Source organism: Nicotiana tomentosiformis, chromosome 1 (genome assembly GCF_000390325.3).
Source record: "Nicotiana tomentosiformis chromosome 1, ASM39032v3, whole genome shotgun sequence".
NCBI lineage: Eukaryota > Viridiplantae > Streptophyta > Magnoliopsida > Solanales > Solanaceae > Nicotiana > Nicotiana tomentosiformis.
Window position 1 is genome coordinate 118222884 of NC_090812.1, and position 23143 is coordinate 118246026.

Consider the following 23143-nt stretch of genomic DNA (forward strand, 5'->3'; position numbering starts at 1 on the left):
TCAAATTTCACATTTACAACTCCGAGGTAAACCCATGAGGATATAATTTCCATTAATAATTAAATATTTCTGCCAACTCTCTAAGTAATGAAGCTCGATTTAACATAATCTTTAACTAAGTTTTACTTACTAGTATAAATAATTAATCTAACATGTTGAGTCCAAATTGTGCAAGTAATAGCATAATAAAGGCCTATGTCTACCCGGACATAACATAAATTCTAGCTACAAATAAAATCAATTACTTTTAAAATATTAAAATGAACAATTATATGGTTAGTTCACCGTTGGTTTGCATAGCGGCGATATTGGGCACAATCACGGCCTATAGTAGAAATTTTCGTGACAATAATTTGTAATTGACTACTAAGAGGCCTAGTTCAAACAGAACCCTTCCTAGAAGGTAGCTGCATAGATTAAGTGCTCTTCAAAAGAATTGTATTTGTATGTGAAATTTGAAAGTTCTATTAATAAAATAAAAGGTTTAAAGCCTTAATTGTTTTTTATGAATTATCTTACACTCTTACTTAGTTACTTTATGGCTTGAAATTATATTAAATGAATTATAACTCATTTATAATTACTAATATATTTCGTTACAAGTCTTTTGTTTTAATATTTTATAATTCTTTACTTAGTTTCTTGATAATTTATTAAGTTTTAAGCTTATTAAATAAGTCAAAAAACTAGTTGTTGCAAACTTTAAAAACTTTGTCATTATCAACTTTAAAAAAATAACCGTTGTTGTCTATAAACAAAATTAGCCGTTGCCAAATTTAATGCTTAAATAATTAAATACTTTTTAAAAAAAAGGCCAACTTAAGGCCCACGAACCATCCCGTCCTGTCCCGTCCCATCCCGTTTGTTAGTGGTATGGGATGAGCCTACCGTTTCGTCCCATTTATCTTGTCCCGTTTAGACTCGTTCTGCCACCGTCCCGATTAAATATCGTCCGATCCCATTCCGCCACCGTCCCGATTAAATATCATCATGTTATCCCGTCCCATCCCGCCACCATTCCGATTATTTGGTTTCGTCCTATCCCGACCCGTTCCGTTGGTCGGCCTTAATTCCGCCTTTAATTAGTGATAACAAGTTATTACCCTGTTTTGTCACTTCACATGTATAAACTCAATCCAAAAATGTCTTATCTATAAATGCTTAATAGGTAGGAACAACAAGAGAAACGTGTCTCACTTGGATTGGTTTAGTTTCGCGTGTCAAACCACGATTGGTTTTAGTACGTAAACAATTGTTGAGTGCCCCACTGATGATCTACCAGTCTCGCGGGGCTTCCACTCCATTATTGTCACAGTCGTTTCAAGTCAAAACCCCTCACTTCCTTTTTCTTTTGTAGTGCATAATAATACTCTCCGATTTTCTTGTTGATCAAAGAATTAAGAAGAAAATAAGGGCAAAGAGAAATGGGTGAGAAGGGGTTGCAAACGCCGGCGAAGAAACTGTTTTTATGGGTTCGAAAGCAGTCGAAAAAGGTCAAGACTGTTTTAGGTTTCGTTACAAGTCTCACTTTGCTTGTTACTCTAAAGTTACTCATCCGTGATCACAATCACTTCTTCATTTTGGCTGAGTTTGTTCATTTAATCGGACTCTTATGTTTGATTTACAAGTTGTCGACTCTCAAAACTTGCTCAGGTACTACTTACCCGATTAGCTCTTCTCTTTTTCTCTTTTTTCTGCTGTGGAATTTTGAAACTTTTTGCTTTATGTGTGGTTTTCTTTTGATAGCCTTCGTTTCTCAGTCCTCTTTCCGTAAATTTCTCCGTTGACCAACAAAGTTTTGGACTTTAAATGAGTGTCTTTACCTGGAAAACTTTCTTTTTTGGAGAATTATTTGATCGTCATAGAGATTAGACAAGAAAGACTTTTTTAAAGTATTAATTCTGCGCATCATCTTTATAACTTTATAACCCAATTTCTAAGTTATCTACCGTTTGACTGTGGCTCAGCTAAAAGTGTATTTCTAAATGTCTTTCCTTTCACTTCTTTCATTCCCACTTCTTTGTTATCTTGAAGTTGAGATATTTATCGTTCCCTAAAAGAGAACAAGCTCCAAAATTTGGGTTGTAACTGTTTCAAACAAACTCCTTATTCTATATCAGTTTGCTGCACAATTAATCTATCAATGAAAATTTTAGGAGTTTGCTTGGCTTTTACTTTACTCTTCATTTTGCTGGTTAGTGAATAGGTGATTGGTTATATAGGGAATATAACATAACTATAAAATTACAATATCCTTATACTCTGCTACATCTTGTGCAATTACCGTACAAGCTTCGAGCGAACTCCTTTCGAATTCAACTTCCGTGGGCTGTTACAGCATGAATGTATGGTTGATGTTTGTCTAATGTCAACTTGAACCTTGTTGACATAAAAGAAGTGACCCGTTGAGCCCTCTTAAAAGGAACTAGCAAGTTTGTTCTATTCTTAGCACGCGCCAATATATTTGCTTAGTGACATCTCAATAGTGATTCAGTATTGGCCTAAGCAATAAAAAGAACTTAAGTGGTGTAATTTTAACTTTTTAAGATTAATCTTGCAAAATTTTGTATTATCCAACACAGTAATTCGTCAATACCTGGTATGCCTCTCTACTCCCACAGATTATAGGTGACAAGGCATACTTTCTATATAACCCTGTTGTGTGACATGTGCAATTTCGAGATCAAGTTGTTACAGTCAAAACTGCAATAGTTCAATTGTAGTATAATCCACTGTAATTCTTAATATTTTGTTCCAAATAATGTTCATTTTTTCACGTTTCACCATTTATCTGATGATCTTTCTTCACCTGCTATGGTTAGGCCTCTCATTGAAGACTCAAGTGCTTACGGCGATATTTCTAGCTGTAAGAGTATTTTGTAGTTTCATCATGGAAGGAGATATACACACCATTCTAGATTTTGTTACACTTGTGGCAACATTGTGGGTAATATATATGATGAAGTTCAAGTTGAAGTCATCCTACATGGCAGATCTCGATACCATGCACTATTGGTATTTGGTAAGTACATTTTTCTCTAGTCGCTTTCTGTTGTCCTCATTGTTGCTGCAACCAAAATATAGTTTTATACTTGCTCCTTGTGCGATTCACACATTGAACATAAAAGGAGATATGTGTTCATTTACCTTATTCATAATCTTTTATATTGTTTTATTCCAAACATGATCTTGTATATCCTCCTTTTGCCACTGAATCACTCCAAAATTTTGTGATACATAAGATGGATGTAAATTGTTTACCAAGAGAACAAGAAAAAAAAAATACTGAAAGATGTTTTAGTACATGTATCTTGGACAATAAAATATGAGTTAAATAATGCCAATGTATATGCGTGCTTGTAGGTTTTGTCAGTTGAATGGTTTTAAACTAGTAATAGAGATAATATAATGTATATTATTGTGTAATGCATTTCTTTTGGGTGAGTTAGAGCGATTTAATGTGACAAACTCCTTCCTTCCCTTTTGTTTAATAAAATTTTACACTGATACTCCTTTTAAGTAGTTCCTGAAAATCAAATCTATTCCTCTGTTTTTGCTGCTATACTAATTAGACCTTGTAATATTACTTAACTAGGTAATTTGCTCGCGCTTCGCGCATTCATGAATGACGTCATTCAATCTCATTCCTTTCACTATATTGTCATACAATCTCACCAAAATGTAGTAATTACAATATAATTATCTGCAACAATCTAATTCAAAAGTCATACATGTAATAACGTATGTAATATCTTTATATACACAAATATATACAGAGTCATTCTTAGATTCAAAAGTCATAAATGCAATAAAATTTATAAAATCTTTACATACACAAATATATTCAAACTCATTCTTTGCATGAATGATCTAGGTAAAACTCCTTTATATATGTCAGCTCTCAGTTGTACTTGTTTATTTATAAAATATTTAATCCGCATTTATGAGATTTTTCTATAACTCAAATATATGGAAACTCCATATTCTTTAGCAGAACCTGTAACAATCATAAACATAATGTTAATTGTGATGAGAAAATGTGTAAAATAGATTTCTTGATAGTTATAATATTGCTGGAACTAAAAGTATTTTTCTGATCATTAGGCTTCAGCTGTTGTGTTAAATGCATATGTCGATCTTCTAAGTAGAACACAAAAGAGTAGAGCATGTAAAATATAATAATGCTAATATAGCAGGATTCAATATTTAATCAAATGAAAATAAAAATTCTTTAAAATTTTGCCAAGGAAAAGTATATATTTCCTGATCATTTCAATGTCGCAGCTATATTTAATGCATATGTCATTTCAAGTAGAACATAAAAGTGTACAGAAGAAAGTACTAACATAGGAGGAAGTTGAACGATTATCTAATAGTAATTTATATGGTGACGTTGAAATCTAATAGTCTAAACATCATAAAACTAAACTTTTTATAAACAACTTTTATAGATATTGTTGTCGAATGCGTGAGTTTTGGCAAGAGGAGAAGTAATAGGAAGTTGAACTACTATGTAATACTAAAATCCAAGCAGCTCCATAACACTAAATTATATATAAACCAACATTTATAGATATAAATTTTGTCTATACATATCAGGATTCTTCCGGTTGATGAGCCGAAAATAACTGCAGGTTCCATACTATTTTATGTATGAATTTTAACCGACCCTAAAAATATATGTGACCTGAAAGCATAAGAATGCATAAAAATAAAGTTAGGGATTTTGAAAATGACGAACTTGGACTGTTTAGTCAATACAGTTCCGATAAAACTGACATATATTACCAAGTAAAAAACAACATTATCATATGCCTCTAAATCATGTCATGAGATTTAGTAGTAAGTACATAATAATCTATCATTTTTCGTCCAGTTCATAATGATGAGAAAGATCTCAAATATGACTTCAGTGGTATCATACCCGCAAACAAAAGGTTAAAAAGCTGACTGAACATCACATAAAGGTTGTTGGTTAAATAATATGGTGAGCAAATTGAATAAAAAACCTCGCAACAACCACTAAGATAGCCAAAGAAAGGTAGAAATATATCACATCATATATATATAGTAGTAAAAGATGGGATTTGATGTGGCGTGAATGAAACATGAGTAAGAGTAAACAACAATTGGTTATAACTAAGATGAAGAATAAGCGACATGACTTTTAAAGGAGTGAAAAAACAACAGTATCATATGCCTCTGAATCATATCATGAGATTTAGTAGCAAGTACAAAAATAATCTATAATTTTTCGTCCAATTCCCAATGATGAAAAGGATCTCAATATGAAATTCGGAAGTATCATACCGCGAACAAAAGGTATGTAAAAAGAACTACCATATTTCATATAAGGAGCACACTGGACATGACATAAAGGTTGTTGGTTAAATGATATGGTGAGCAAATTGAATAAAGAACCTCACAACAACCACTAAGATAGCCAAAGATGTCTTAACTCTTGGGTTTTCGTTATTGCTTGAATCTAAAAATAAAGGTAGAAATATATCACAATGCTTAGAAGTAATTAAAAGATGGGATTTGATGTGGTGTGAATGAAATAGGAGGAAGAGTAGAAAACGAATTTTTATAATTAAGATAAAGAGCCGCATGACTTTTAAAGGAGTAAAAAAGAGGGTGTCTTTTGGAGGAAAAGAAAGGACACTTGCATATAGCAAAAAAGCAAGATATGAGATTTTTTGAAAAAGCCATAAGGCAGCTCGAACACAGACTGAATCAGCCACTGCAGTGATTTGAAGAAGCCATATACATACAGTTCACTTCAAACCAGTTTCAAGATACTTTAACGTAACATAAAAAAGTAGAGCAGGGAAAGAGCAACCTCCTTAAAATAGTCTCATAGGGATCTAGTTACCCAAATAATGGTTTTACTTTTTTACAATTCCATCACCCATTTCTTTTTCTACAACTCGTGTGTTAAATGCATACATCGATCTTCAAGTATAACACTAAAAAGTAGAGCAGGGAAAGTGTAATAGTGGTAATATAGGAACAATCTATATTTAATAATGCTAATCTACTGAAACTAACCTTCCAATAATCTATATATCACTACATCATTGTTGTAGTCCATACAATGGGGACACCTAATAGAAGTAAATAATTATTTAATAGGTGAATAATTATAGTATTTCAAAATATTATAAGATTTAATTATGATTTTTGGAAAAAAATATTTACAGATTTAATTATGGATTGCGATAAAAGCATAGTAGCATTGAATTTTTGTATTTTTGCAAGTCAATTAGAATCTTTAGTTCCTTACTTATTAGTTAGAGAAAAAATTATAGTATTCTAGAATATTTAAAGACTTTGTTCTTGAACTTTGCTCGAAAAGAAACTATCAGTAATAAAATAGTTTTTTCTCCATAACAACGACACAATTAGTATCAATTGTGGAAAAATCATAGTAGTGAAGAATCTTTGAATTTTTGAAAGTGCTTTAGAATCTGTACATCCTTAGTTATTTGATTAGAGTGGTAATATAGCAACAATCTATATTTAATAATGCTAATCTACCGAAACACAAAAGAGGTAAGCAGAACAAATATAATAATACTAATCTTCTAATAATTCTTTTATCACTACATCACTGTTATAGTCCATACAATGAAGACACTTTGTAGAAGTAAATAATTATTTCATCGGTGAATAATTGTATTTCAGAATATTAAAGGATTCAATTATGATTTTTGGAAAAAAATATTTACATATTTAATTATGGATTGCGATAAAAGCGTAGTAGCATTGAATTTTTGTATTTTGGTAAGTTAATTAGAATCTTTAGTTCCTTACTTATTGGTCGGGAAAAAATTATAGTATTCTAGATATTTAAAGACATTGTTCTGGAATTTTGCTCGAAAAAAAAAATTATCAGTAATAAAACAGTTTTTTTCTCCATATCAGCGACACCGACACAGTTAGTATCAATTGTGGTAAATTCATAGTAGTGAAGAATCTTTGAATTTTTTAAAGTGCTTTAGAATCTTTACATCCTTAGTTATTGATTAGGGTAAAATTATACTATCCAAGAATATAGACATTATAAGTTCTGATTTGGAGGGAAAACATAATATTGAAGAAGGTTTGAACTGTACCTCAATCTTTTGACTGTGTTTTGGCATCCTTGTTTCTCCACACCTACACAATTAGATTAGGGTTCATAGATGTTAGTAAAAGTCGAATATGTAATAATAAAGCGTAAATGATAAATAGCAAACTTTCGAAGGATTACAAATTATGGAGCGAATACCCATTTTTCCTGAAATAGTGGGCGGGATGATGTTCTTCGGATGTCTTGTGTAATCATAGAGAGAGTTTTTATGTATTCGTTTCCACCAAATAAGGAATAAAGTAAGAAGATAGATGTAGTTGAGTTTATAGGAATTAATTAACAGATTTAGAGGTTTGGGGAAATTGAATAGGAAAGACGGAGTTGAAAGTTTACAATAGGTTTATTTGAGAAAAGAAGCGGTGCGGGAGGGCAATTGAATATGGTAAAAGGAATTGAAAGTTTAGAAAAGGTATAGTTGATGCGAAGAAGCGGCGTGGGAAGGAGCAGTTCGGTGTGTGAAGCGTTGTGGTTCTGTAATTTCAGGTTTAAATTGCCAAAAAACCTAAAGCGTAGAAAATGCAATTGCTGCTATTTGGGAGTGCCACGTCACCGGCCTTAGGGCCCTCAAATATATATATATATAGATTTTTTTCATGATTAGATGTTCAACTAGCATCTGTTGCTTTGTGGGAAACATCTGTGGCTGTTCAATGTTGAAAATGTTGGAGAACTTTAAAGACTTTGTAAGCTGAATTTATTTGTTTTTGTACATCGTTTAATGATTGAGAATAATAAGATAATCGTGATTACTAGCTGGAAGGCTGTTTACAAGTTTATAGCCAATATGTAGCCACCTTGATATACTCTAGCTCACATTATGAGAATAACTCCAACATGTACCTAAACAACAACAACAACAATAACATACCCGGTGTAATACTACTAGTGGGGTCTGGGGAGGGTAGTGTGTACGCAGAACTTACCCCTACCTTGTGCGGGTAGAGAGGCTATTTCCGAATGAGAGCATATACAACACGTACCTAGTACTGCTGACATCACAATTGGCGTTTTCAATATTCCATTTTTGCAAATATGTTGTAGTTTTCACTGTAGGTTATACTTTACATGATGTACGTGGCAACTAGGCTAGCATGTTCGGCAGTTAAGTAGTTGGCATCTATGTCTTGTGACTGCAAATTCTGAGAGCTTTGTGAATAAGATGCTGTAATGTGGCATTAGGAAGTAAATTTGTTGAAGTTGCTTTAGCTTTTGGAAAACAATATATTCCTTACCTACTTGATCATGATACATCTACTATGCCTGCTAGTATGCAAGATGGTCAGTAAAATTATTGGAAGTCCTTCATGTTCCCAGTAAAATAGCTGCAGTGACATTTTTTTCCCATGTGACCTTTTTGCACAGATTGTGCCTTGCGCCGTTGCAGCATTTTTTATCCATCCTGCTACAGCTCATTTTATCTTCTTCCGAATGCTTTGGGCTTTTTGTGTATACCTGGAATCTATCTCGGTGTTTCCTCAGCTTCGGTTGATGCAGAATGTTCAGGTTTGTATCAGTTCTTTCCTCTGAGAAAAGAAAGCTTTTGAGAAAAAACCATCTGCTCTTTTACAGGCCTTACTTTCTTGTGCGAAGAGCTTATAGTTCCTATTCCTGCATTTCAGATAATTGAGCCATTTACAGCTCATTATGTGTTTGCATTGGGTGTTGCAAGATTCTTGGGTTGTGCTCATTGGATTATTCAGGTTAGTTTTGAAGTGTTATTTTGTGGCGTATAACTTTCGTATTAAGTAGAGCACTTGTCCAAGCCCCCGTCCCTTTTCTTTTCTTCCCATAATTCAAGAGACTTAAGAAATACACCTATTCATATACAGGTCTATGACAGTCGTGGAGCATATTTATATTTGGCTGGAAGGGGTTACTTCTGGATACCTATGGTGTTTTTGGCAGAAATCGTCCAAACGTTTATCTTGGCCGATTTCTGCTATTATTACATAAAGAGGTGAGCCACGGCAGCTCTTCAGCAATTCAATTGCTTTCTTGAGCATATCTGACAAATCCATTTCCTCTCTTTTTTCCTTATATTTGCAGTGTCATGAGCGGTCAACTTTTAGTCCGCCTGCCTCAGCCGGTATAGAAGTTCGAATTACCTAGAATCTGTAACATATGCTGACAACTGTTATGTTATGGTGTGGATATGGAGCTTCTTCTACCTCTTATCTTGTCCCACTCTTGCCAATGCAACTGGATAAATAAATAAATAAATCTGCTAGATGCATGGCCATGTCTTGGTTCTTGATGTCTCTGAGCACTTATATTTCTGGAGTCATTTTGTACTATGCTAAATTCGCATAATCGTGCAGTGGACAGACATCCTTCCTTGGTGGGTCGTTATTCAATCAGTTAAAAGAAAAAGGGATAGGCTTTGGCCTTGTTTTGAGTCGCTACACTAAGTACAATTTCTAAAAGAATCCTTAAGCAGTACATATTGAGAAAGAAGTACATAAGTCTGAGACAATAGTTGAAATTGAAGGATAATCACTTGTAAAGCTGAAGAAAATCTTTAGGCAAACTTTAGAGGGATGATATCAAAATCCTGTTCTTCTAAGATATTCCGAGTGAGTTGGTTGAGTCTGTATTTGTGCAAGCACTAGTTCCCCTTTAAAATGAATGCACGTCCGTTATTGTGTTATGTATATGCTCTCTTCAACAATTTTCTTCAGCTTCAAATAACAACCTACTTCCTGTGAGGCATAAAGGAAATTGAAGAGATGAATGTTGCCATTGATGTATAGAGTTAGAGAAAAAGTGAAACTTGATTAAGAATATGTTAAAACGGGAATTTAAAGGATATATGTTTGAGATGTGAATCCCAAATCTTTCGAAGCAGGTCCTGCATTTCTAGTGCCATCACTGACAACTAGAGCACGAGATGGTTCGTAATCCTGTGGTGGAAATCCATTTAGAGAGGTGGTATAGCCTGTCCCTTATATCAAATATTATATGAAGAGAAAAATAAAATTGTAATCAAATTGATGGAGATCACATGTTTGCTGGAACTGTCTTATGTTGTTATGGAATAAAATTAGATTAATTTCGGGAAATATAAGGTTTCCCATATTAATGAATCGGTCATCAGTCTTTCCACTAGTCTAAAGGTTAGTTGTAATCGGTGTTTTAAAAGGCGTGGGCGTAAGACGAGGCATTTACATATACCTCATCGAGGCGTAAGTCCCGAGGCACAGGGCGTAAGCCCCATAGGTATTTAATTTTTAATATTTTATAAAATAATATAATGACAGTAAATATTTATAAACAGGTAAAATTACATAAAATTGAAGAAAACTATAAATATGTGAAATATATATGCTCCATCCCCACAAAAAACTAGTCAAACAATCTATTATACGCCACTTACAAGCAATGTTTTAAAAGGCGGGGGCGTGAGGCGGGGCATTTTACTTGATATGGGGTGATGCTTAAGCCTGGACGCCCGGGGGGAGGGGGGAGGGGGAGCGTAAGCCCCATAGATCTTTAAAATTTTTAATTTATAAATTAATAAAATAACATAATAACACAAAAAATATAAAATATAAATTATAAGTTAAAAATTAAAAGAAAATTAAAGGGACTCATAGAAAATAAATATCTAGTATGATTCTTAAGTATAACTAATGCATACAAATTACGTATAACGTCTTTAACTTTCAAATAATTAAAAACTTATAATTTCTTTAACAAAATGATCAAACTCCACATTTTACCTTCCTAAAAGTAAATAATTAATAAAATATTATTAGTACGATAATTAAAATATTGCTCCTTCATGAATAAATACAAATTAGTTTAAGATATCAAATTAATAAAAGTATATAACAAGGAGGGACAAATGAACTAAGACACAACCAATAACAAGTGAAGATATAAATTCGCAATACTATGTCTCATTATTAGAGTTATGCTCAATCTTCATATTTATCGATTAATAGAACTTTTATCATTAATTTGTTAAAGAATTTTGAAGGTCAACGTTATTAATTAGAAAATTCGACACGTGATTTACGTTAGAACTGTTAGGCGAGCCCCGAGCGTTGGGCGTTAGGCGTGTTTAGGGCGCACGGTCGGGCGCTTGGGGCGTAAGCCTCACAGAATTAAGCCCCATACATGAGCCCCAGGGCGTTATGCAAGTGCCCCGGCCTGGGGCGAGCCCCGGGCAAATCTCAAAAATACCTTTTAAAACACTGGTTGTAATAGTCCAAACTTACCGCAAAACTTCATACTTGTGATATGAAGTTTGAACTGCGGCAATTACAGATGTGAAATTTAGTTGTAGCAGTTCAAACATCTGAACAATAGTTTGAAATTTAATTCTGGCAGTTCAAACTTCTTATCACTAATATGTGCAAATGGCATATTTTGATGAGTAATGCTTGTAGAACGTTTCCAAGTTAACTTGAGCAACAAATTGATTAGACGTTTTATCTTATTCAACAGTCACTAGCATTTGTGATAGGCATTTATTTCTCACGAACATATTGAGTTCAAGCCAAGTTAAATATTGCAATTGTATCTTTCTTATTTGTTGGTCCCTTTCACATCCAGATCAAATCGAATTTCTCCAAGAATAATACTCCCTCCGTTTCAATTTATGTGAACTCATTTGACTGGGTACAGAGTTTAAGAAAAGAGAGAAAATTTTTAAATTTGTAGTGTAAAATGAGGCACATATATTTTATGTGGCTATAAATCACTGCATGAAGGTAAATTGTTTCCAAATAGAGAAAAAGATTGTTATTTTTGACACGGACTAAAAAAAAAAATAGGTTTACATAAATTGAAATGGAGGAAATATAATATAGTCCTTGTGTAAAACGAAGGCTAAATGATTATGTAATTATGTTCCTTTTCTTACTCCACGGAGGAAACCAATGCACTAATCGCGTGATCTCATTTCTTGCTGACAGTAATTAAATTAGTTACACTCCATTTTTCAAGTATTAAAAACCCTTTCAACACTTTGAAGTAGAGATATAAATCATATTCTATCTATCTATATCCAGAATTCAGGATTTCAGGAGGATGGGTGCATCATCACCCGACCATCGTTTGATTTGATCATCTAAAATTTTACCATGAACTAACAACAACTTGACAATTAAAGAACAATCAATATTGTTATTACAAAAACTTATCATTCCATAGACAAATATCAATAAATAGTTTTCTTACCTTGAAAAACTTTCAATGATAATATCGTTATTTATAGTTACAAATACTAAGGTTGATATATTAAAATTAAATAACTAATCAAAATGAGAGTGGTAAATGAAAAAAAGAGGGAACTTGAAATTGAAAAGATTCAAATTAATTTAAATTTCATTTTTTAGAGTTTTTGAAACTCAATGATTGAACCAAAAAAGAGAATTAAGAAAACATCGAAAAGAATCCAATAAAAATGAAATTTTAATTTAAGGATATATTAAAGGGTGAACGGGCCAATATTGCACAAATCTACCATTACACCAAATGCTCTTTTGACCATGGGTTCCATATGAAAATTTAAGTAGCTTTTCCGAAAAATACCACTGTAATACACAACCTAGGGAGGGGTCTTCCACGTGGATCCGCCTCTGTCTATATATATATATATATATATATATATATTACTGTGGGAGGACTTTGAGTCAAAAATTAATTTACGAATTTACCCGTTAAAAACTGAGAGACAATTTTGCCCTTGAGCCAAAAAAAGCCTTCTACTAAATTAAATGAGAAAAGTTACCGGGTAAATGGGGGAGGATTGTTTCATCTGCCACTAATTAGTGTAGGTTATACTTGTGCAAATTTTCTTAATTATTATTTAGAATATCATCACCTTTTCACTTTCCTACATTTACTGATTTGGTCCTCTGAGCAACCTGTGGATGAGATTTAACTCAATTATTCTTCACAAACCAGTGAACTAAATTAGTACATTTAACCAAACTTACGTTGGCCTATCTCTGCATTGCTACTAAATATCTGAAGAAAGGGAAGAGTTGCATTCCAGTGAATTATTAAATGAGTACATTAACGAGACTTACGTTAGCCAATCTCTTTGTTGCCAAAAACAATTTGAAGAGTTGCATTGAATGATTAATTAGACTAATTCAATTAATTAGATGAGTGAAATGGTAGCTCAAGGAACGTTAACCAGGGAAGAACTATAAGAAGGCAAAAAAGGTTTCCATTTCTCTCAAGTCTTCCCCTCCATCTTTATAGACTTTAACGTATGGGATGCTTTTTAGCAGATTTTCTTTAATCTTCCATTTTTATTTTCTTTTTTCTTTTCTTTTCTTTCCTTTTTTTTTTCTCGGAGGAAAGTTTGCAAAAAAAGAAGAAAAGATAGAGAAATGGGCGAAGTACATAAAGTAGCTGTTGGATGTTGGATTCCGAAATGAGAATAGTAGTCATATTCGTTCCCGCTACCCTCTCTTCTTGCTATATCATTAGAAGTCTAGAACAACATTGGTTATAAGATATGCAACGGTCTTTATATATCATTGTCGATGAAAATTTAAGCATGTTCCATTATCCAGCATTAGTTTTATAATATCTCTATTTTGGATTTTACTATATTTGGAGAGGGCGCAAATACAGATGGAGAAAAAGTAGTATTGTTGTTTCCCTGTTTGGATTGGTAAAGAAACCTTTCTTGTATATTAATGATTATTTTAGTACTCTAAAATATTGTTGGATATAGATTCTGTACTAAATATATTATTGTAGTATTGACGAATTAGTATATCCTTTTAAAACAAAATAGTCCTTTCAATATTAATATGCGAAATGTTAAAGCGCTTGAATTCAAAAGATTGCAATTCGACCTTTTCTCTTCGAATTGGAATCCCTTTGCTCGACAAATATCGCATGAGAGTAGTTTGTCTTGAAAAATAGAAAAATATGGATATGTAATGAACTTTTCAACCTAATTTGTAGGCACAATTCATTTGTAGTCAAATCTATAATTCTAAAATTATTCTTTTCTCTACCTCTCTATATCTCTTCTCTGTGTTTGATTTGAAGATATCTAAAAATTGTATAACGAAAGGACAAACTGGAGATATAAAATATAAAGTACTAGATATGTTTAGATGTACAACTATCATCTTTTATATTTTGATCTTGTATTTTTACACTTTAAATATTATTTATATCTCACATATGCTAATATTGTTGTAATATTCAAAATGTATATACTGATTAGCATGAAATATACGTGCAATGCACCTGATCAAAACCTAAATGACTATTTTGTCTTGCACTTGAAAACTACTCATGTAATTATTGTACGAAAAAATAAATGTAATCTCCAATAAATGGTAAATAAATAGTACGGATATAAAAGTAAAAGATAAAATCAGTTCATGCAGCCTATTCAATTCCTTGTCATTGTGACATTTTTATTGTATATGTAGGTTCCATGTTCTTAAAGCTAATTCCTTTTAAGGTTGAGGGATTCAATTCATGTAGCTTATTCAATTCATTAAAATTATTTTCTTCTTTCAATTCCGTATTATAAACGTTTATCTCAATCATTAAAATGTTCATTTAAAATTTGTTTTTTTCAGCTTCAAATTAAAACAGTAATTATGTACTCATGCATGTTAAATTATGTTAGAAAAGCTATTTATTTGTTAAATCATGAGTAGACATGAACTCGATTAACTAATTTTTTTTTGCCAAAATCATTGTCAATGGAAAAAAAATTCTTTCTATTAAAGAACATTGTAATTTATTTTGCAGATCTGAACATCATTTCCAACACACCAAATCCATCCGCAAGTGTAAAAATAGTTATGTTTATTTCTTTTCCAATTACTTTTTACGGATGCTTTAATAATTTCATAACTTTTTATTTCATCCATTTGATTATATAGGGTAGTTACATAAGATTTAAATTTTTAATATATTGGTTGTCATATTTGGACAATAATTTTGAATACCAAAGAAACTCAAAGGCAGACCAATTTTTTGGGACTGAATTAGTAGGAGAAAAAATTAATTAATTATAAGCTTCATGATATTTTAATGTACTGATTATCAAATTTGAATCAAAGAAGTAAAAGTCGATCCCATACATAAATAGCTGTCTAATCTTCTTATTCCTATACAATGTCTCGGAATCGGGATTTGAAGATTTCAATAGGTTCGCATAATGATTTTGAACTTGTATGTATGTTCGGATCGGGTCTCAGGTTTCCCGGATTTGATTCGGGATTTCTATTCGGGGATACATAGACAGACTGAGTCAGGATCAGTCATATCACATCAGTTATGTCATTTTAGTTTTTCACTATATCATCAACTATATTCTGACATGATTCCTATTTTAGCATGCATAGGCAACCTGAAAAAGTTTGATCATATACCAATAGGAAAATCCTTTTGTTTTGTTGTCTTCTTCCCTTAAATTTATGACAGGAAAAGCTGTGAATTTATATGTTCAACGTTGCAAGTTTAGAAGATACCTTGTAACGACTCGATCGGTCATTTTGAGCTCTAGTATGTCGTTGGGCGGTTTGAGGCCTTGGATAGCTTCACCTCATGCTCTATGACTTGTACGTGTGGTCGGAATTGAATTTTGGGAAGTTCAGAGTTGATTCGGATGGAAAATTCTAATTTCAGAAGTTTTAAGTTGGAGGAATTGACTAAGGCTTGGCTTTTGAGTAAACGACCTTGGAATTGGGACTTGAAGGTTCCAATAGGTTTGTATGATGATTTCGGATTTAGGCATATGTTCGGATTGAGTATTGGATCACCTGTGAGCATTTCAGCACTTATTATGGAAAGTTGGCATTTTGAAGGTTTAAGAATTTCCTAAATTTGGTTTGAAATGGGCTTTAGTGTTATCGATATCTGTTTGGAATTTCGAGCCTTGGAATAGGTTCATATTGTGATTCATGACTTGTACGCAAAGTTTGGCATCATTCCGGAATGTTTTGGTATGGTTAGGACGCGCTCGTCGAAGTTTGAAAGTTCGAAAGTTAAAGAAGGATTTTGATCGCCGATTCATAGTTTCGATGTTGTTTGGTATGATTTAAGGCCTCGACTAAGTTCGTAATGTATTTTGGGATGTGTTGGTATAATTGATCAAGGTCCCGGGGGCCTCTCATGGATTTCGGATGGTTAACAGATCGGATTTTGGACTTAAGGAAAAAGCTGGGGAATTCTGGTTGCTGGTGCAACCGCTTCTGCGAAAACTTCATCGCAGAAGCGATCTCGCAGAAGCGACCTCACAGAAGTGAGGCAGTGAGCCGCAGAAGCGGATGGGAGTAGACAGGGAAAAGGTCACAGGTGCGAATAAATTCCCACACCTGCGTAATCGCAGATGCGACCAATGGAATGCATATGAGGATTTTTCTAGGGAAGGCTGGGACCGTAGATGCGGTCTAATTCCGCAGAAGCAAAACCGCACCTGCGGATAAAATATCACAGAAGCGAAGGCGCAGAAGCACTGGAGGGGACGCAGATGCGGTGATTGAGGGGCCTGAAAGGAACCGCAGAAGCGACGCCACAGAAGCGGCTATTGGCTCCGCAGATGCGAAGAGGTCGCTGGGCAGTGTTGTTTTAAGGACGGGATTTGGCCATTTTCTTGCATTCTCTCTTGGTTTGGGCAATATTTGGAGAGCTTCAAGTTGAGGTTTTTATCATCTATGGCAAGGTAAGTTAGCCCCCCATATTGTAAGTTAAATACATGGATTCTATAAGGATTTAAACATGAAAATTAGTAAAAATTGTGGGATTTTTAGTAGAAAACCTAGAATTTGGTATATTTGGAATTTGAGCACGAAATTGGACATGAAATTAGGAATAAATTATATATTTGAGTCTGTGATGTTATGGGTACAATTTATCTTCAAAAATTTTCATAATCCGAATGCGTGGGACCTCGGGTTGACTTTGTTGGCTTTTGAGCGAAGGTGAGAATCATTATAAATTGTTAAATTATATGTATTGGAGTATATTTTGATTGGTTTGCACGTTGTTTGACTAGTTTTGAAGAGACGGGCATCGGGTTGAGGTATTTTAGTGACGTTGGAGCCGGTGATGAAACTTCGGAGTGAGGTAAGTCTCCTGTCTAACTCTGTGATGGGGAAACTACCCCTAGGTAATGTATTTGATATGTGCTACTTGTTGCGGGGGCTACATACGCACGAGGTGACGAGAGTCCGTATGTAGCTAAATTCATTGTTTGGGTAGACTTAGGTTCACCCTATGCTATAGTTGTACTATTTGAGTTGTCCCTTGCCTATTAAATTCCTTTATTTTACATTACGACTTGACACTAGACTTGTGTAGAGTGATAGACTTGCTACGGTAGAGATTCAACGGGCTTCATGATTAGCCGCGAAATAATTGCACTCCTCTTACGAATTTCTTCCGCGTTATGCGTTTTCATCGATTTCCCTTAAAATATATAACTCACACATCTATTCTTGAGTGGGGCCAAGGATCCGTTAAAGCTTCCTATTCTAATGAGATCGGGTCGTTAACCTTGGCAGTATAATAGATACATCTATGGTTCGTACCGTTAGACCCTCGGTAGTGCGCACATTATAATGGGATCGGGCCGTGCACCTCAGCAAGATTATGCATCACACTCTCATGGGAGCAGGTCGTTCGCCTTGGCAATATAATAGATATATCTATGGTTCGTGTCATTCGACCCTCGGCACTGCACATATTATGATGAGATCGGGTCGTACGGCTCAATATTTCTATAAAATACTCTTATGAAATCGTGCATAATAATTGCCAAGAAGTCAGTATATCTGCGAGTTTTCCTGATTTGAGCTGTGACAACCTATCTGGCGAGGTCCATTATATATTCTTCGATTGAGGAGGTAACTACTAGCTGAGAGCTTGAGTTATTGTTGAGAGGAGAATTGTACCACGTATTTATATTTGTTATTTCGTTTATTTACTCTGACTCACATCTGTTTACTTCTACTGTATTTGTCTTATTAGACCACTAGTAAGTGTCGATATCGACCCCTCGTCACTACTTCTCTGGGGTTAGACTAGATACTTACTGGGTACGCGTTGATTTACATACTCATGCTACACTTGCTGCACTTATTGTGCAGGTAAATATACGTCTAGTGGTCTTTTGGGCGTAGAGGCGCGACTATTATGGGGACTTTACCGTGATCTGCATTTCATGTTACGATTCGCAACATGTAGAGTCTCCATCAGAGTTATTTATATTCTCCTGTCTAATTTGTAATCCAGACATATGTTGTATTTTATTATATTTTCTAGTTGATGCTCATGCACTTGTGACACCGGTATGAAGAGTCTTGCGAATCGGTATGAAGATATAAGGCCCTTAAAATATTTCTTAAAAACTGGGGTTCCATGATGCCGGGGTAGGCGTACAAGTTAATAATAGTAGAAATTCTTCGGACTTTTCCTAAAAATTGGGTTCGGACTTTTTGGATTGAACAATGCGCCGGGGAGTAGAAGGAAAATATTTTGCAGATATAGACATTTCTGCGGCCCATTATGCGGCCGCATAATCACTCTGGGGCCTGCAGAATGGCCGCAGAGTGAAGCAGCTACTCAGGCCATTTTTATGACAATTTCGCGGCCAGTTATGCGACCGTACAACCATTTTGCGGGCCGCACTTTTGTCGCACAATGAGCCTTAGAATATTTGCGGAGGGAGGTTCTGTGGCGCATTATGCGACCGCAGAACAGGTCTGTGGGCCGCATAACGGCCGCAGAGTGAAGCAGGCCAGCCAGTTCTGAAGGACATTTTTCGCGGTCATTTCGCGGACCGCAGAATCATTATATGTGACTGCAGATCCTGTCCCGGGGATTCATTTTTGGGTTTTTATAACCCGACCCTACTTCGATAAAACATATGCCATAGTCAAATTTTAGCAAATTTCTGATACTTTTAGAGTGAGAAAGGGTGCTTAGTGTGGGGGAGTAACCTTCAACCTATTATCCACCAATTCTTGCTCAATCATTGAGGATTAACAAAGAAAGTGTTCATCCTAAAGGTAAGAATCTATGTCCTAGCTCTCAATTTCGAAAATTTACAAAAAATGGGATAATTAGAAAGATAATTCTTGAGTGTAGGGATTGTTATCTTGCATGCATGTGTTATCAAAGAATGTGGGAAGGTTGTGAGCTAAAAATGGTAGAGAATGAGTTGGGGAATGATGGAATCTTTCACAAAAGGGACTTAAAAATATTAATGCACACCTAGTGTTTGATAATGTGCTCGAATGAGCTAGAATCATAACCATCTTCCTAAGTTTGGTCCAACATATTATATTTCTAAAATAGATCGAAGTTGCTAAGAATTTCGGAACATTTTAAAGTTTAAAGGAAGCTCAATTGAGGTATGTTGACTAAACCCCCTTCTTCTTAGAATCGAATCCCACGGTGTTCATGTAATTGGTGTAAGTCCCAAATTGATCATAATAGAATTGGCTATTCCGAATGTGCTTGTGTTGAAGGATATATGCTCAATATGTATTGTAAATGCTTAATCATATCACCTTATTATTGAGGATGTGTTCAAAATATGGAATATATATTAAAAATGTTAAGACTTCAAGTCAAGATCGAAATAAAGGTTGTTATGCCAAATTGTATGAAAAGCCTCTATGTGCCTAAGATTCCCAAATTGATCATATGTAAATTTAATGTCTTGAATGGGAATCCTTATTGTTGTTGATAATGATAATAATGTTTGAATGTGGAAAGGGGAACTGGAATTATAAAATACAGCCAAGTGCCAAGAATGACTTTATAATGGTGGCCACTAGTGCCAATGAATTGAAAGGATGTGAAAGAAGTATGACGTGAGATGATTGACTGAAAAAGGTAATGTCTCGGGTGAGACGGCCTAGCCGATCGGGCCGTGATCGGACGCCATGTCGCACACATGGTGGTGACTATGCTGAAAATTATAATAAAATTATGGTTATGGTTGATGTCTTAAATGAGATGACCTAGATGATCGGGTCGTTATCGGACTCCGTGTAAGAATAAGGCGGTATTGTGAATTATGGTATATCGGCACTAAAGATCACCCAACCTAATAACATAAAAATTGACTTGAAAACTCATGTGATCCTTAACTTGATATTTTAGTATTATTTGAAGCTCTTATTGAATTCTTGACTATTCCCCCTCGTATTATTGTTCATTCTAGTGAGATGGTGTTTAGTTTTACATACTGGTACTATTCAACAGTACTAATGTCCCTTTGGCCGGGGGCGCTGCATCTTTAAATGGATGCAGGTAGTTCCATAGCAGGCAGTGTTGATCAGCGATAGTGGTACATCCTCTTCCCAGCAGACTTGGTGAGCCCCACTTTATCCTGGGGTCATGTATTATATCTTTTGTTCATATTATTATTGCGTTTTGAGGTATATCTGGGGCCTTGTTGCTGGCACTATCATAACACTCTTTTGTATCTTTTAGAGGCTCCGTAGACACTATGTGGGTTGTACATGGGTGCTAGAAAAGTCAAACAAGTTATGTTGTGTTTTGATCACTTGTTCCACTCAAACTATAAGAATATGTGTATTTTGAGACTTAAAAGTGAAGTAACTAATGAAATGATTTAGTATTGTGTACATGATCTCCCTACTGTCTAATTAACGAAATTATGTCTTCTCTTGATCATAGGTGCGTTGGGTAGAAAGCGTCTAACAGGCTTTCTTGATCGGGTTCACTCGGTTGGGCGCCAGCACTTTCCAAGTTTGGGGCATGACATGAGACGTCTGTACTTATCTTCAAGAGGCTATAGGGCTGTTTGGAGCACTTCCCTTCTTGATTTCCTCATCGTTCGGTTTGATTCCATTGAGGCGTTCCTTCCTACTCAATCTTACGTGACGTGCGACGCTTGTTGTCAATTGGGCATCAAGGGGTTGTATTGTTACTGCAGACGTGGTACAGGATGTTTTTCCCTACGTATTCGGGCAGGCTATTATCGTTTCGAGACTATGCACAGATAGTTATGATGTCTATGCATTTTTATCGCACAATGTTGGTGTGATGGTAAGGTGCTTATTTATGTGTCGAGGCAATGAATGACTTGAAAAGAGGATTTCTCAGTGCATGATTTAGAGGTTCAGCATTCAACTCCAGCAAAGGAAAGACAATCGGACTATGAATGTTCAGGTTTTGGTTGATGAAAAATGGGACTTGGTATTTTCGAGCATGGTGGAATTCTGATTTTTGATGTGGTATCGTTGTCCTTGTTGGAACACATTAAGGTTCGCCGGTGTTATGGTATTCTTCGATTAGCCTTCGGGGCAGGATGTTGGGAAAGTGGCGCCTAAGAAGCGGTTGTCAGATATAGCAGAGTGTAGCAGTTTCAAAATCGAAGGGGTGTTTCTAATGTTGATGGCTCGAGAAAGATTATCTTCTAGGATGTTTGGAGTTGGTAGCAATTTATTAGTTCCGGCGCTACAGGCATGGGTGTGATTTGAGGCAACATTTGGGAAGCGGAATATGAGGAAGGACATGGCGAGAGGTTGTCTCGTGGTGGTTGGATTACTACCAGGCCAAATATGAAGAGCGGAGGTCGATAAGTTTCTTAAAGGAGATGGTTTTACTGAAGTGGGAGTGGCAGAGTAGCATATGGATTCTGTGGTGGGATAGCCACGTACCTTGAGGAAGATTAGAGCGATTTGGGAGGCATGGTGGAAAGTGACTAGGTTCACGGATTATAATTGGAATGGTGGTTACTGTACATATAAAGATTGAACATGGCAGAAAGGAGTTTGCTTGAAATAAAGAGGGGTGTGAAGATTTGATTATCGTTTCGGATGCAACATGGCTCTGAGTTTGAAAGGTATTGTTGAACTTTCAGTTGATGTCAATGGGGAAGGAACAAACTTGTACAACTGGTGGACGAGCAAGGGCTCAGGAGGGTTCACTGAACTCGTGATAGTTGTACCCAGTGCAACGTCGTTGGAAGATATTGGCATGGAATACCACAGGTGGGCTATCTTTTGTGAACATGTTAGTGGTTACATGATTTTGATGAGGTTTCTATGAAGAGTTATACTTACTACCCAACATAAGGTTGGGTATGCGATCGTGGCCGATAATTCGAAATGTTTCATGAAACTTTTAACAAAAGATTTCTAGATTTGGCGGGTTAACGGTGCAAGCTCATGGTAATTGAGAAGGAGGAATCTTTATGGGCTCCACATTATGTGATGGTAGCTTAAAGCTAAGTGGGGGACCCACCGTATACGATTGGATCGCGTGGTTGTCTGATTGTGCAGTTTCTTGTTATCGATGCGTTGGTGGATTATTATGACTAAGGAAAGAAAACATCAGGGATAATTCGAGAAAAGAAATTGATAAACGTGCACTATATTCCGCCTTATCGACTGAGGTCCAAGTTTTGGGAAGACCCAGAGTTTATGCTTCTTGTGGATATAATGTACAAGGAAGAGAATTTAGCCGGTTGCTTCTCTGAGAGGGTGTTCATATGCTAGCAGAGCGTTGGAGTTTGGTTATATTCGGGACCAGGACAGAGTGGGTGACTCTTGACAATGGTCCTAATAGGTTCAAGAATTAAAGTGCAGTGCCTAAGGATTTCGGGTCTGTTGTATATTTAAGGGTCCAGTTTTCACAGTGGATTAGGAGCGGGACTTGGAATGTTCTATGTTATCATCGGGTATGCAGTGCAGTATTGGAGGAAAGGAAGAAATAGCTTCGTATTCGCGGAAGGTCTTGCAGAATGGGTGTACCAGTTAGAGATGCTATTGTGCGCATAAAGAGAGTATGAGATGGTTCATGAGTATTGAGATGATGTGGTTGCGTGATGCGGGTCACTCAGGATGAGTGCGGATTTGGTTTGTTATGTTTATGAATGGAGCTATTATTATTTCTAAGGCAAGTCAAGAGTAAATTGGAAGAAGTTGGGTCGGTTAGTAATGGCTGAATCAGTATGATGGTGGCAAAGATCAGTTCCTTCAGCATTTGAAGTTATACATGTGGTTTGTGATTGTACACGCGGGCTTGACAGCC

The 23143-nt window shown here is 35.3% G+C and overlaps 1 protein-coding gene across 1 annotated transcript; it reads left to right on the forward strand.

Moving 5' to 3' along the window:
• The first annotated feature begins 1291 nt into the window (after positions 1 to 1291).
• On the forward strand, positions 1292 to 9389 carry LOC104105647 (uncharacterized). Its single transcript, XM_009614001.4, has 6 exons — positions 1292 to 1653; positions 2823 to 3022; positions 8498 to 8638; positions 8755 to 8835; positions 8965 to 9092; positions 9182 to 9389. Exons 1-6 carry the CDS (start codon positions 1425 to 1427, stop codon positions 9225 to 9227), a joined length of 825 nt encoding a protein of 274 aa, XP_009612296.1. The 5' UTR covers positions 1292 to 1424; the 3' UTR covers positions 9228 to 9389.
• Positions 9390 to 23143: the final 13754 nt, after the last annotated feature.

What these genes read in the sequence shown, in the direction of transcription:
- LOC104105647 (XM_009614001.4), top strand. Translation starts at nt 1,425, where the DNA reads ATGGGTGAGAAGGGGTTGCAAACGCCGGCGAAGAAACTGTTTTTATGG. An exon ending in GGTTGATGCAGAATGTTCAG is followed by an intron (nt 8,639 to 8,754) that starts GTTTGTATCAGT and finishes CCTGCATTTCAG; the next exon opens with ATAATTGAGCCATTTACAGC. An exon ending in GTGCTCATTGGATTATTCAG is followed by an intron (nt 8,836 to 8,964) that starts GTTAGTTTTGAA and finishes ATTCATATACAG; the next exon opens with GTCTATGACAGTCGTGGAGC.